Source organism: Heptranchias perlo, chromosome 6 (assembly GCF_035084215.1).
Source record: "Heptranchias perlo isolate sHepPer1 chromosome 6, sHepPer1.hap1, whole genome shotgun sequence".
Classification (NCBI taxonomy): Eukaryota; Metazoa; Chordata; class Chondrichthyes; order Hexanchiformes; family Hexanchidae; genus Heptranchias; species Heptranchias perlo.
The window spans coordinates 61,881,430-61,898,021 of NC_090330.1; the positions used below are offsets into that span (position 1 = coordinate 61,881,430).

Sequence of the window (16,592 nt, forward strand, 5' to 3'; positions counted from 1 at the left end):
ATGGTTATTGGCTAAATAACAACCAATTATTAGTAAGCTAACATGGGCCTGGAAATTGCACTGAGTGGCCAACTAACCTCGTCCTCCGCTTGCAAGTTATAAATTCACCACAAACTATTTGCGGGCTTCTTGGCCCCAACTTGCTGCAAAAAATGCACGGTCTTTCCCGGGCTTCTGCGAGCTATGAGAACGGGGAAAGGATCTCTCTTTCCCCCTCAACCAATCAGCTTGAAGCATCCTTGACGAGCTGTGCAGTCAGAACCAGGAAGTGAAAGTTACAATAGTGAATTTAATTTTAAAATCAGTTAGAGAAACTGAAATAAAGAGAGGGATAGAAATATCGAATTAAGAGAGAGAAAGAAAAAGTAAAAATGAAAATTTTTTTTATATATAAAAATGCCCAACAATAATTGAAATCGGAAGTAATGAGACTCCACATTTTTAAAAGTTAATTTTTAGTGCCAGAGAGGTTGTTTGACAGTCATTAAGACTTATCACTCCGGCAAAAGGTAGTTTAGACCTAAGAAACCCAGTGACCTTTTTTATGGAAAGTTTAGTTTGTATCCAGCTGGGCTGTGCAGCAAGTTCGAGCTGGTACATTCATTCAGCTGGCGAGCTGTCCTTCCCACGCAGCTTTTAAACAAGCAAGGCAAATGATAGAGCAATTTCCGCGTTTGACTGCGCATGTGCGCTCGTCAGAACTTGCTCTTCCGTTTGACCTGAAATAACGGTGAGCCCTGTTGATGTGTACCTAGAAGTCCAGAAAGCCTTTGATAAAGTTCTACGTGAAAGGCTGCTACATTAGGTTAAGGTAGAGGGCATCAGAGGTGAAATTCGGAGGTTGATAATGAATTGGTTAAAAGAGAGCAAGCATTGGGTTACTAGTTAGGGGAGTGATGTGAAAATGATGCACTTAATGAAGTGCCCCAGGACCCAGTACCTCTACTGTTTTCGGCCATGTATTTATTGAATTCTCAAGAAAATATATTCACATATTTTATGAAACCATCGCACATATACTTTGAGGCATTGTACATTTAGGCATACATTCACACATACTTTATGAAAGTTTACACTTGTATCTGCATGCTTTCTAAAAGGGAGCTGTTATTGGCTGGGGCAGAGATCACATCATATAAAAAGGTAAGTGGTTTAACAGTTAACGTACGCGTAGTCAATGTGATCTCCTGGACTAGTTTCGATTGCCTGAGGAGGGTGGAGAGGAACTTGCCTGATTTTTTTTTCCCCCTTATTGGTCCTTGGTTTTTATTTTGCAGTTCCCAAAAGATTACATAGCTGCCGGGGAGCGGGAAGTGTTTAGTCATGATGCTCCAGGCATCGTGAGTGTGGGGCAGGCTTGGTCCAGCTGATCTTTTCTTGCCCGTCATTTTCATATGTTCATAATTTTTATGAATGCATCGGTACATCCAGGTTTCTTGGTATGACTGTGCTTGCTGTTCAGGGATTTGATGCAACTTGTTTAGTGTTGATTGGGGGAATTTGTTAGGCCTGGTGATGGGATAGAGGTCTTTCATAATAGCAGTCATGTTTGTTGGGGTCATTGGCCAGTAGCTGGGTGACTGTGCTGGGGGGTGGCTGTTTGTGTTGAGTGAGCCTCGAAGAACAGGCCCCTGACTGCTTGGTTCTTCCATAATTCCAGACAGAACCCGAACATCACTCGCTCTGGTGCATACCCCACATGTTTCGTCCATGTTTTTTGTGGCGAAGGATGCGCTTGGCTATCGAGGGGAGAGGCATCTTGTATTTCATCCATGTTTGCTTCTCCAGTTGGCAGGCCAAGTAAGTACTGAGCAGGGCCATCTGAGATTGAAAAAACGGTCATAGTCCCAATGGTTTTCTGGACTGTTGTCCAGAATGGCTGGTTGCAAAGCATGACCAGAATATGCATAGAAGGGTGCCCTTCTGGCCATTGCCCCTCCAGCAGCAGCAGTCAGCTGGTATGGAAGGATGAAGTTTGTGCAGCTCGTGTGAGATGCGGTAAGAAAAAAAGACTTTCATTTATATAGCGCCTTTCACGACCTCTGGACGTCCCAAAGCGCTTTACAGCCAATTAAATACTTTTGAAGTGTAGTCACTGTTGTAATATAGGATACCCATCAGCCAATTTATGCACAGAATGGTCCCACAAACAGCAATGTGATAATGATCAGATATTCTGTTTGTGATGTTGGTCAATCATTAGGGATAAATATTGGCCAGGACACCGGGGAGAACTGCCCTGCTCCTCTTCGAAATAGTGCCATGGGATCTTTTTTATCCATCTGAGAGGGCAGAAGGGGTCTTGGTTTCAAGTCTCATCTGAAAGACGGCATTTCTGACAGTGCATCGCTCCCTCAGTTCCGCACTGGTGTGTCAGCCTAGATTCTGTGCTCAAATCTCTGGAGTGGGACTTGAACCAACAAACCTCTGACTTGGAGGCGAGAGTGCTACCAACTGAGCCAGAGCTGACACTTATGCAATATGTGATTTTGAGTTGGCATTCATAATTTTGCTGCAGCTGGTGATGTTTGGAATCTGACTCTTTACTTCTCGCCATACCTCCTCCCTTAATGTTCATCCTAGGTCTCAATATCAGGTTTTCCTCGGGCTTTCTGTCATTCCTTGCCATGAAAGCGAGCACAGTTCACTGGGTGGAGATGGGCTTGTAGGAAGTTTGAGAGTGGAGTAAAAATGTTTCTACTGTTTCTGATGTACACAATATAAATTGGTCAAGTTGTAGATTATACTAAAATTGGGTGGAGGAGGGGGAAAGGGCATTAGAGTCTGATGAAGTAGCTAAGGAATTACCAAGGACTCGGAAAGTATTTGCAAGTGGGCAGAAATATGGCAATGAAATTTAGTACAGGTAAGTGCAAGGTCTTACACAATGGAAGAGAAAAATGGGGGATATTCTTAATGAATGATGTTCAACTAGCTTAGGAAGAGACTGAGAGATCTGGGCGTGATAGAACTGTGCTCTGATCAGCTCCAGTTATTGTAAAGCAGCAATTAATGAAGCAAACAGAATGGTGAGCTCTATTGTCAAACCAGTAAAGTTTTAGCCTGAGGCCACCATGCTGAAGCTGTATAGTTCCCTGGTCAGGCTACACCTTGAATAATGTGTTAATTTCTACATCCCTGAGGCACAAGGAAAACAACCATGCCCTGGAAGAGTCAAGAATGCAAAGGTCCCAAAGGCCGAGAATGGGTAGACTTTGAGGGGGACAAAAAAGGATACAATGTGAGGTCAAAAGTGACACACAGATGACACAGGACGTTAGAAAAATGAGAGCATGAGAAAAAGACATGATGTCTGAGTTCTTTAAAGAGAGGGGGAAAAATGGAGACTGGGCAGGAGTGAAGGAACAAGTGGAATGGAATTAGGAACAGGGCTGACAAGCATTGAAGAAATAAGTTTTTAGTGGGCATTTGAAAGCAAAAAAAAGAAGCGGTAAGGTGAAAAGATTTTGGAGCGAGTTTGAGGGCAGAGACAAAGGAGTATACACCAATGGTGGAGTGAAAGATGCCATCAGGAACATAGGGCTGAAGGAGGTCACTGAGGTGAGGTCATGGAGGCATTTGAAGGTGAAGTCAAGGATCTTCAAATTGACTTGTAGGGGTACGGCAAGCCAATGGAGTCTGGTGAGGACCAGTGTGGGGCTTTGAATGGATAAGGATGTAGTTTCCTTCTGGATGAGTGGTAGTTGGAAGTGGAGAGGAGAGCCTCAAGGTGGTAAAGGTTTGGATTAAAATCTCTGGCCGTAGGGGAAGGTGTGGGCAACATTGCAAAGTTCAAAGAAGGTGGTCTTTGTGCAGAACAGATGTATAGGAAGAAACTCGGCAGCACGTGAGATTCTATATCACCTGGTTTAACCTGAGGTTGCACTTAGTGGAGGGGAGGGTCTATGGTTTTAAAGGCAGAGGCACATAGGAGCTGAAAAGAGTGGCTTAAGTTTTGACTACACTAAAGCTGGTGGGCGTTTTGATTCATCAGAGACTTAATTTCAGGTCAGTCAACAGCCATGGAATCAAGACAAGAGGTGGAAACATAAAGCTGGGTATCTTCAGCAGATATACAAAACCTGCTCCCACATTTCCAGATGACCTCCAAAATATATGGATGACAGGCTGAGCAGGGAGCCCTGGTGTACGGATGATGTCCATGCGGGCATAGGAAGAGGAAACCATCAGAGGATATGGAGTATCATTGTTAGAACGGAACCAGACGAGAGTAGTGCCACAAAGGTGGATTGACGAGGACAGGTATTAGAGGAGGGTGGAATGATTAACACTGCCAAAGGCATCAGAGAGGTTGAGACTGATGAGGAGAGATAGTGAGGTATGGTCAAAAACAGGAAGTCATTTGTGACTTCGATCGGAGCGGTGCCTGTACTATGAATGAGGCAGAAAATAGACGCTGGGAGCTCAAATGGAGAGATGGTTGTGTTATTGAAAAGTAATGATGTGTTCCAGAACTTTGTAAAGGAAGGGAGGATTTGAGATAAGATGGAAATTGGAGAGGGTTGAGGGATTTAAGATAATGACAACTGTTTTGAAGGAGGTAAGGATGGTATTTTGTTAGTAGTGAGCTTTTAATGCCAGCAAGAAGGAGCTGAGGAGAAGTTGGGTGGCCAGGCGATGAAAAGGTCCAGGGAGTCAGTGGTGGTCTTCGTGGACAAGATGTGTTTGGTGAGGGCAGGGGAAGATGGAGGAAAATCTATGGAATAAGAGTGGGTTGAAAGGACAGTTTGGAAGAGAGAAGGATATGGTAGTGTGGTGGTTGTGTTACTGGACTAATAATCTGGAGTCGTGAGTTCAAATTCCACCATGACAATGTGAATTTGAACAAAAAGCTAGTATCAGTAAAGGTGACCATGAAGCTATCGGATTGTCGTAAAAACCCAACTGGTTCATAAATGTTCTTTGAGGGAAGGAAAACTGCTGTCCTTTCCCGGTCTGGCCTATGTGACTCTAGACCCACAGAAATGTGGTTGACTCTTAACTGCCCTCTGAAATGGTCTAGCAAGCCACTCAGTTGAATCAAACCGCTACAAAGAAGTATAATAAGAATAACACCAGACGGACCACTCGGCTTCGACCTTGGCATCAGATTCGGGGACACAGGCACACCCAGCCTAGTTGACCCTGCAAAATCCTCCTCACTAACATCTGGGGATATGTGCCAAAGTTGGAAGAGCTGTCTCGCAGACTAGTCAAGCAACAGCTGGATATAGTCATACTCACACTTACGGAATCATAACTATCAGCCAACGTCCCAAACTCCTCCAACACCTGTCCCACCAGAGGTGGAGGCACAGTAACATACAGTCGGGAGGGAGTGGCCTTGGCAGTCCTCCACATCGACTCCAGACCCCATAAAGTCTCATGGTGTCAGGTCAAACATGGACAAGGAGGCCTCCTGATGATTACCACCTACTGCCCTCCCTCAGCTGATGAATCAGTACTCCTCCATGCTGAACACCACTTGGAAGAAGCACTTAGAGTAGCAAGGGCACAGAATGTACTCTGGATTGGGGACTTCAATGTCCATCACCAAGAGTGGCTTGGTAGCACCATTGCTGACTGAGCTGGCCCAGTCCTGTAGCACATAGCTGCCAGACTGGGCTTACGGCAGGTGGTGAGAGAACCAACTCAAGGGAGAGACTTACTTGATCTCAACCTCACCAATCTACCTGTTGCAGATGCATCTGTCCGTGACAGTATCGGGAGGAGTGACAACCGCACAGCCCTTGTGGAGACTAAGTCCTGTCTTCACACCGAGAATACCTTCCATTGTGTTGTGTGGCACTACCGCTGGGCTAAATGGGATAGATTAAGAACAGATCTAGCAGCAAGAAATTGCCGTGCATGAGGCGCTGTGGGCCATCAGCAGAATTGTATTCCACACAATCTGAAACCTCATGGCCCGGCATGTTCCTCACTCCACCATTACCTTCAAGTCAGGCGACCAACTCTGGCTCAATGAGTGCAGAAGAGCATGCCAGGAGCAGCACCAGATGTACCTGAAAATAAGGTGACAACCTGGTGAAGCTACAACACAGGATTACATCCAAGCTGAAGCAGCATGCTATAAACAGAGCTAAGCAATCCCAAGACCAACGGCTCTGCAGTCCTGCTACATCCAGTAGCGAATGGTGGTGGACAGTTAAACAACTTACAGAAGGAGGAGGCTGCATGAACATTCCCATCCTCAACGATGGCAGAGCCCAACACATGAGTGCAAGACAAGGCTGACACGTTCGCAACCAACTTCAGCCAGAAATGCCAAGAGGATGATCCTTCTCTGCCTCCTCCTGAGGTTCCCACCATCACAGATGCAAGTCTTCAGCCAATTTGATTCACTCCACTACTTATCAGTCCAAGCCTGGATGATGTCCAGGTCTTGCTATATGCGGGCATAGACTGCTTCATTCTCGGAGAAATTGCAAATGGAGTTGAACACTGTGCAATCATAGCAAGAAAAAGCTGAATGCATTGGATACAGCAAAGGCTACAGGTCCCGACAACATCGTGGCTGTAGTGCTGAAGATTTGTGCTCCAGAACTAGTTGTGCCTCTAGCCAAGCTATTCCAGTACAGCTACAACACTTGGCATCTACCTAACAAAGGTATGTGCTGTCCACAAAAAGCAGGACAGATCTAATCCAGTCAGTTACCATCAGCCTACTCTCACTCATCAGCAAAATGATGGAAGATATCGAGAGTGCTATCAAGCAGCACTTACTCTACAATAATCTGCTCACCGATGCTCAGTTTGGGTTCCAACAGGACCATTCGTCTCTAGATCTCATTACAGCCTTGGTCCAAACATGGACATGAGCTGAATTCCAGAGGTGAGGTGAGAGTGACTGCCCTTGACATCAAGGCAACATTTGATAAAGTGTGGCACCAAGGAGCCTTTGTAAAACGAAAGTCAATAGGAATCAGGGGGAAAACTCTCCAGTGGCTCGAGTCGTATCTAGCACAAAGGAAGATGGTTGTGGTTCTTGGAGGCCAATCGCGTCAGCCCCAAGACATCATTGCAGGAGTTCCTCGGGGCAGTGTCCTAGGCCCAACCATCTTCAGCTGCTTCATCAATGACCTTCCCTCCATCATAAGGCAGAAATGGGACTGTTGGCTGATGATTGCACAGTGTTCAACTCCATTTGCAATTTCTCCGAGAATGAAGCAGTCTATGCCCGCATATAGCAAGACCTGGACATCATCCAGGCTTGGACTGATAAGTAGTAACATTCATAGAATCATAGAAGTTTACAACATGGAAACAGGCCCTTCGGCCCAACATGTCCATGTCGCCCAGTTTATACCACTAAGCTAGTCCCAATTGCCTGCACTTGGCCCATATCCCTCTATACCCATCTTACCCATGTAACTGTCCAAATGCTTTTTAAAAGACAAAATTGTACCTGCCTCCACTACTGCCTCTGGCAGCTCGTTCCAGACACTCACCACCCTTTGAGTGAAAAAATTGCCCCTCTGGACCCTTTTGTATCTCTCCCCTCTCACCTTAAATCTGTGCCCCCTCGTTATAGACTCCCCTACCTTTGGGAAAAGATTTTGACTATCTACCTTATCTATGCCCCTCATTATTTTATAGACTTCTATAAGATCACCCCTAAACCTCCTACTCTCCAGGGAAAAAAGTCTCAGTCTATCCAACCTCTCCCTATAAGTCAAACCATCAAGTCCCGGTAGCATCCTAGTAAATCTTTTCTGCACTCTTTCTAGTTTAATAATATCCTTTCTATAATAGGGTGACCAGAACTGTACACAGTATTCCAAGTGTGGCCTTACTAATGTCTTGTACAACTTCAACAAGACATCCCAACTCCTGTATTCAATGTTCTGACCAATGAAACCAAGCATGCTGAATGCCTTCTTCACCACCCTATCCACCTGTGACTCCACTTTCAAGGAGCTATGAACCTGTACTCCTAGATCTCTTTGTTCTATAACTCTCCCCAACGCCCTACCATTAACGGAGTAGATCCTGGCCCGATTCGATCTACCAAAATACATCACCTCACATTTATCTAAATTAAACGCCATCTGCCATTCATCGGCCCACTGGCCCAATTTATCAAGATCCCGTTGCAATCCTAGATAACCTTTTTCACTGTCCACAATGCCACCAATCTTGGTGTCATCTGCAAACTTACTAACCATGCCTCCCAAATTCTCATCCAAATCATTAATATAAATAACAAATAACAGCGGACCCAGCACCGATCCCTGAGGCACACCGCTGGACACAGGCATCCAGTTTGAAAAACAACCCTCTGCAACCACCCTCTGTCTTCTGTCGTCAAGCCAATTTTGTATCCAATTGGCTACCTCACCTTGGATCCCATGAGATTTAACCTTATGTAACAACCTACCATGCGGTACCTTGTCAAATGCTTTGCTGAAGTCCATGTAGACCACGTCTACTGCACAGCCCTCATCTATCTTCTTGGTTACACCACACAAGTGCCAGGCAATGACCATCTCCAACAAGAGAGAGAGTCTAACCACCTCCCCTTGACATTCAATACTATTTCCATCATCTAATCCCCCACCATTAACATCCTGGGGGTCATCATTGATCAGAAACTTAACTGGACCAGCCACATAAATACTGTGGCTACAAGAGCAGGTCAGAGGCTGGGTATTCTGCGGCGAGTGACTCACCTCCTGACTCCCAAAAGTCTTTCCATCATCTGCAAGGCACAAGTCAGGAGTGTGATGGAATACTGTCCACTTGCCTGGATGAGTGCAGCTCCAACAACACTCAAGAAGCTCAACGCTATCCAGGACAAAGCAGCCCGCTTAATTGGTACCCCTCCCACCACCCTAAACGTTCACTCCCTTCACCGGCGCACTGTGGCTGCAGTGTGTACCATCCACAGAATGCACTGCAGCAACTTGCCAAGGCTTCTTCGACAGCACCTTCCAATCCCGCGACCTCTACCACCTAGAAGGACAAGGGCAGCAGGCACATGGGAACAACACCACCTGCACGTTCCCCTCCAAGTCACACACCATCCTGACTTGGAAATATATCGCCGTTCCTTCATCATCGCTGGGTCAAAAACCTGAAACTCCCTATGAACTGCAGCGGTTCAAGAAGGCGGCTCACCACCACCTTCTCGAGGGCAATTAGGGATGGACGATAATTGCTGGCTTTGCTAGCGACGCCCACGTCCCATGAACAAATAAAAAAAATGGAAAAAATAAATACTCGAATATTGAAAATTCCAGGCACAGTATAAAGCTAATAATTGTTCATAGTGCTTGTAGATAAGCAAGAGTAAAGCTAAACTTTTTTTTAAAAATAGATGAATTTCAGAAAAAGTTCTCCTTAGTTTTTTTTTAAAAAGATATTTAAGTCCCATATTGCATCCAACAAGAAAGGGTAAAATATATCAGCCATGCAGTGAGGATGTCTGTGTTGTGTTTGGGTTGAGATGTTTTTGTTTGGTCTCTTTTTTTTAAACTGAATGATGTAATTGAGAGATACGGTGAGAAACACGTACCGATTTCCTGAGTTAACACTGCTTTTGTGAATAACATTACTTTGGATTTTTCGATAGGGTATGCCTGATTGTCTGTAAATAGGGCAATGTCCCATGGGCGGGAAAGCTGGTCGTGGAAACATCAGTTCAAACAGGTGGGAGCATAACTGATGCATTAATCTAGGTGCGGGGGTGTCCTGCATGCCACTTCTCAATGTTCAGTTGTGCAGGTATCTGTTCTAAATGATGCTCGTGTGAAATGGGCTACCAGAGTTGCTAGGGAAACAGCTGTGAGCAGTATTTTATTTAAATGACATGGAAAGTAAATTGATTCTGCGGTTTTAAAGTTATTTGTTAACTTTTTTTTTGTTTTTTCTCCCAAATTCTCATTAGCCTTTTGTGCCAATTCTTTTTTTTTGTCCTGCCTCACTACTAGCACAAATGAGAATTCCTCCCTGTATGAGGTATGTGGAAGGAGGACCAATGAAGTATTGCCAGGCAGGGCAAGCTGCACGAGAGGTGCTCTGTGTCCCACCTCCAGTACCTGTATATGCAGGTAGACATGAACATACCCTTTGGTAAACGATTCATACTTTTCTGCATTACAACAATGACTACATTTCAAATATATTGGTTGTAAAATGCTTTGGGACATCCCGGGGCCATAAAAGGCGCCATATAAATGCAAATCTTTTCTTTTGCGAAGGCTCCTATTCCCAAAGAAACCTGGATCAGCAGGCCTGGTGGCACTGCAAAGATATGTGAATGCTTGACTGACCAATGTTCAAATGGCCACATCCACCATCCATATCTGCAGGCCCTGGCACACCTACTTGGCAGTAGCCATGGACAACTATTTTTACAGGGTCCAACCATCAGACAATCGGGTGCAGAGCTGTGCCATTTGCAGCAAAGACACCTGCAGCAATTGTGTGATACAGGACAGATATATAGTGACAGTACTGGTCAGCTGCAGCCAGAAACTTGGCTCCACCACCTTCCAAACTTGCTACAGTGCTGTCCAATGGAAATGGTGCTGTGGAGTGGCTGAGGGCGATTGTCCTCACAGCACCACGTCAAGCACCATCTCCACTTCAGCATCCATCAAACAGGGGTCAGTCACTGAGTTATTCTGTCACTTGCCTGCACCTTCATATTTGCCTGTCTTTTCTTCACCCTGTAAGCCTTGGCATGGGTTAAAATGCCTTCTGAGCCTTTCCTATGGCTGTAAGACAATTTCCTTTAAATTTCACCACACAATTTTTCATTCCCATTGCTAGTGTGCTCCCTTCACTTGTCCAAATCTACCTGAAGCTATTCTTAATTAAGAAAATTGGGAGCAAATAGTACATTTCCATTCAGGTCTACATAGCACCTGTTTCAAACAATTTGGGTGTAAACTGGACCCATATTGGAAAATACAGGGTTATACATCTTGGCTTGAAGAAACATATTGAATTTCTTAGCCAAATAAACCAGAAGAGAGTGGTAGATTTTGATATAAAGAGATTTTACTAATTTAAGACTCTCATTCACAGTTATTTCTGTATTTATTCTTGACTCCTGCTCCTGGTAGAAATATAAAAACACAGCTGGAAGCGGAATTGGATGAAGAACGACAAAGGTTATTGGAAGAACAAAAAATAAACCGAGCCAAAGCTCGTAAACTTACTTTTCAGACAATCCGAAGACAAAAGTAAGTACAGTACTTTAGAATCAGCAATTGCAAGATGGATGAAGTTTGATGCTCAGAAAATAAAGCTATTTGAGGTTTTTAATTTTTTTCAGATAATAGAATTTGTTGTGTTTTGTTTGATCTTGTTTTCTAATTTCTCCCCTCTTGTATTATGTTCTATTCCCTGGCCAATATGGCATGGACAGATGACCTCACAGTCTAGACTTGACTTCTAAACCTAGATTTCCTGTATCAATCCTCCAAAAACTTCAACTCATCTAAAATATCACAGCCCACATCCTCACCTGTATTAGGTCTCACTCTTATCACCTCTTGTCGTCTTGAAGCTCCATTCACTCCTTATACACCCGCACATCAATTTCAAAATTCTAGGAATATATAGGAACAGGAGTAGGCCATTCAGCCCCTTGAGCCTGCTCCACCATTTGATAAGATCATGGCTGATCTGTGATCTAATTCCATATACCTGCCTTTGGCCCATATCCCTTAATACTTTTGGTTGCCAAAAAGCTATCTGTCTCAGATTTAAATTTAGCTATTGAGCTAGTATCAATTGCCGTTTGCGGAAGAGAGTTCCAAACTTCTACCACCCTTTGTGTGTAGAAATGTTTTCTAATCTCACTCCTGAAAGGTCTGGCTCTAATTTTTAGACTGTGCCCCCTACTCCTAGAATCCCCAACCAGCGGAAATAGTTTCTCTCTATCCATCCTATCTGTTCCCCTTAATATCTTAAACTTCGATCAGATCACCCCTTAACCTTCAAGACTCCAGAGAATACAACCCCAATTTGTGTAATCTCTCCTCGTAACTTAACCCTTGAAGTCCGAGTTTCATTCTAGTAAACCTACGCTGCACTCCCTCCAAGGCCAATATATCCTTCCGAAGGTGCGGTGCCCAGAACTGCTCACAGTACTCCAGGTGCGGTCCAACCAGGGTTTTGCATAGCTGCTGCATAACCTCTACCCCCTTGTACTCTAGCTCTCTAGATATAAAGGCCAGCATTCCATTAGCCTTATGAACAGGTGCAGAAAATAATCAATGATACTTCAATGATCTATATACCTGAACCCCTAAGTCCCTTTGGACATCCACTGTTTTTAACTTTTTACCATTTAGAAAGTACCCTGTTCTTTCCTTTTTTGATCCAAAGTGGATGACCTCACATTTGCCGGCAATGAATTCCATTTGCCACAATTTTGCCTATTCACCTAATCTATCAATATCCCTTTGTAATTTTATATTTTCATCTCCACTGCTTACAATGCCACCAATCTTTGCGTCATCGGCAAACTTAGATATGAGACTTTCTATGCCTTCATCTAAGTCGTTAATAAATATTGTGAATAAATGAGGCCCCAAGACCGATCCCTGCGGTACTCCACGAGTCACATCCTGCCAATGTGAGTACCTACCCATTATCTCTACTCTCTGTCGCCTTTCGCTCAGCCAACTTCCTAACCAAGTCCGTATTTTTCCCTCGATTCCATGGGCTTCTATCTAAGCTCACAGTCTCTTATGTGGGACTTTATGGACATGCAGAAGGCATTTGATAGAAATAACATCCATTGACATTCCCCTGTCCACTACTTTAGTCACCTCTTCAACAAATTCAATCAGGTTTGTCAGGCACGACCTACCTTTCACAAGTCCATGCTGGCTCTCTCTGATTAACTGAAAATTCTCGAGGTGTTCAGTCACCCTATCCTTAATTATAGACTCCAGCATTTTCCCCACAACAGATGTTAGGCTAACTGGTCTATAATTCCCTGGTTTCCCTCTCTCTCCTTTTTTAAAAAGCAGAGTGACATGTGCAATTTTCCAATCTAGAGGGACAGTTCCTGAATCTAGAGAACTTTGAAAGATTGTAGTTAGGGTATCTGCAATGTGTTCACCTACTTCCTTTAAAACCCTGGGATGGAAACCATCTGGTCCTGGGGATTTGTCACTCTTTTTAGTGCTATTATTTTCTTCATTAATGTTGTTTTACTTATGTTAATTTTATTGAGTCCCTGTCCCCGATTCAATATTAGTTTTCTTGGGATTTCTGGCATGCTGTCCTCTTTTTCTACTGTAAATACTGATGCAAAGTAATTATTCAACATGTCTGCCATTTCCCCATTGTCAATGACAGTATCCCCACTTTCAGTTTTTAAGGGGCCAACACTGCTCCTGACCACCCTCTTTTTCCTCATATAACTATAAAAGTTCTTCGTATTGGTTTTGATATCCCTTGCAAGTTTCTTTTCATACTCTCTTTTTGTAGCTCTTACTATCTGTTTTGTGACCCTTTGTTGATCTTTGTATCTTTCCCATTTGTCAGGATCTGTGCCATGTTTTGCCTTTTTGTATGCCCTTTCCTTATGTCTTATACTGTCCCTTACCTCTTTAGTTGTCCAGGGCTGTTTTTTTTTGGCCAGTAGAGTTCTTGCCCCTCAGGGGTATAAACCGGTTCTGTATCACGTTAAATGTTTCTTTAAACATTTCCCACTGATCATCAGTTGTTTTACCCATTAACAGATTTGCCCAGTTTATTGTGGACGGTCTCTGTCTCATCCCATTGAAGTCGGCCTTATCCAAGTCTAGAATCTTAGCAGCTGATTCACTTTTTTCCCCTTTCAAACACTATCTTGAACTCTTGTAAACAATTTTACAACACCAAGTTATAGTCCAACGATTTTATTTGAAATTTACAAGCTTTCGGAGGCTTCCTCCTTCCTCAGGTAAATGTCAGGAACTCCTCGAAGCCTACGCATTTATAAATCACATAACAATACATGGTGATTACAGATAGTCTTTGCAACGGGCAACAGTCCCAGATCTGTTGAGGTGCAACCCGTCTGGCTTGTACAGGTCCCACCTCCCCCAGGATCGGTCCCAATTCCCAGGAATCTAAATCCCTCCCTCCTGCACCAACCCTCCAGCCACGCATTCATCTGATCTATTCTCCCATTACTATACTCACTAGCACGTGGCACTGGGAGTAATCCTGAGATTTCTACCCTTGAGGTCCTGCTTTTTAACTTATCTCCTAACTCCTTATATTCTGCTTGCAGGACCTCATCCCTCATCCTTGTTTTCAAATTTCTCAACAGCCTTGCCTCATCTATCTTATCTATCTTCTGCCTTATGTCACTGCATGCTCCCGCCGCTCTTCTTACACTGGACTACTTCCCTTGCTCCCACTACTATTATTGGCAGGTATCCATTTAACTGCTATGCTCCTGACCTCCAGAACTCTTTCCCCATTACCCTGTGGCTTGTCACATTCCTCCCTGCTTTCAAAAATCTCAAAACTCTTCTCTTTGATCATCCCTTCGGTTCCCTATCCTAATCTCTCCTATAGTTTTCCTCTTTCCCCACACTTGATGTCCATCTTGTCCTTTTCTTCAGTATAAAGTGCTGTGAGATGTCTTCCTGCACATGAGGAACACTACGTAAATGCAAGTTGTTTTAGTCTACCTATTTTTCTTGCTATTTTTACTGTCCCTTGAGTGCACTCTAACTAGAACTAGCTGCACCTCTAGCCAAGCTGTTTCAGTACAGCTACAACACTGGCATCCACCCGACAAAATGGAAAATTGCCCAGGTATGTCCTGTCCACGCAAAGCAGGACAAATCCAATCTGGACAATTACCGCCTACTCAGCCAAGTGATGGAAGGTGTCATCGACAGTGCTATCAAGCAGCACTTACTCACCAGTAACCTGCTCACCGATGCTCAGTTTGGGTTCCGCCAGGACCTGTCTGCTCTAAACCTCATTGCAGCCTTGGTCTAAACATGGAGATGAGGTGAGAGTGACTGCCTTTGACATCAAGGCAGCATTTGACTGAGTGTGGCATCAAGGAGTCCTAGTAAAACTGAAGTTAGTAGGGATCAGGGGGAAAAGACTCCATTGGCTGGAGTCATATCTAGCACAAAGGAAGTTAGTTGTGGTTTTGGAGGCCAATCATCTCAGCCCCAGGACATCGCAGCAGGAGCTCCTCAGGGCAACGTCCTAGGCCCAACCATATTCAGCTGCTTCGTCAATGACCTTTCCTCCATCATAAGGTTAGAAGTGGAGATGTTCGCAGATGATTGTGCAATGTTCAGTTCCATTCGCAATTCCTCAAATAATGAAGCAGTCCTTGCGCACGTGCAGCAAGATCTGGACAACATCCAGGCTTGGGCTGCTAAGTGGCAAGTAATGTTAGTGCTACATAAGTGCCAGACAATGACCATCTCCAACAAGAGAGAGTCTAACCACCTCCCCATTTCGTTCAATGGCATTACCATTGTCGAATCCCCCACGATCAAACATCCTGGAGATTGCCACTGACCAGAAATTCAACTGGACCAGCCACATAAATACTGTAACTACAAGAGCAGGTTAGAGGCTGGGTATTCTGCAGTGACTGACTCACCTCCTGATTCCCCAAAGCCCTTCCACCACCTACAAGGCACAAGTCAGGAGAGTGATGTAATACTCTCCACTTGCCTGGATGTGTACAGCTCAAACAACACTCAAGAAACTCGACACCATTCAGGACAAAGCAGTCCGCTTGATCGGCACCCTATCCACCACCTTAAACATTCACTCCCTCCGCCACCGGTGCACTGTGGCTGCAGTGTGTACCATCTACGGGATGCCCTGCAACAACTTGTCAAGGCTTCTTCGACAGCACCTCCCAAACCCGCGACCTCTACCACCTGGAAAGACAAGGGCAGCAGGCACATGGGAACACCATCACCTGTTCAAACGGTCACTCTTTCATTGCTGGTTCTTCAATTTCTATTGTTATCAAAATGTTACAATGGTACGCATATGGCGAAACACTTGTGTAAATGGGTATCAACTCTACATCTACAGGCACAAGAAAAAGAAATGCATGTTATAATGTTGGTGACACAAATGTTAAGTGATTAATAATGAGACATGCCTGGGCAAGTACTTGATCCCGAAAGAACGTAGGACGATACTATACAAGCAGATAACAAACAGAGAATATGTCTGGTAATAACAGGATTATGAATGATACCCTTTTTGATGTTGTCTTTATTAATCAATGCCAGTTAGTGTTCTTATAAAATAAATGTATGATGTGTCGCACTGCTGGTTCTAGTTTACATACTTGGCCCTTTAGATCTGTGAATGTAAATTTCTGTGCCTCCCTCTAACGGTACTAAGCTATGAACGCAACCTAGTTCCATGCTTGGTTCGTGACTTTTTTTAAGGCTTTTTGCCAGTTGCATTATTTTCTGTACTATGGTTTCTGTTGGTCACCAAAGCACCTATAATTGAGAAGACATGTTTCCTGTTTCCAGGTCTCCACCAATGCTGCTGTAATCTTGTTAGAAGGTACATGAAAATAGGTTGGAAATGGTCATACAGCTGAGTTTCAAACC

The 16,592-nt window shown here is 44.1% G+C and overlaps 1 protein-coding gene across 1 annotated transcript in view; it reads left to right on the top strand.

Moving 5' to 3' along the window:
- The first annotated feature begins 9,624 nt into the window (after positions 1-9,624).
- Positions 9,625-16,592, top strand: part of cep126 (centrosomal protein 126) — a 100,662-nt gene continuing 93,694 nt past the window's right edge. Inside the window, exons 1-2 of the mRNA XM_067986395.1 lie at positions 9,625-9,669; positions 11,091-11,210. Coding sequence (XP_067842496.1) covers positions 9,629-9,669; positions 11,091-11,210 — 161 coding nt within the window. The 5' untranslated portion in view covers positions 9,625-9,628. The remainder of the gene's footprint in view (positions 9,670-11,090; positions 11,211-16,592) is intronic.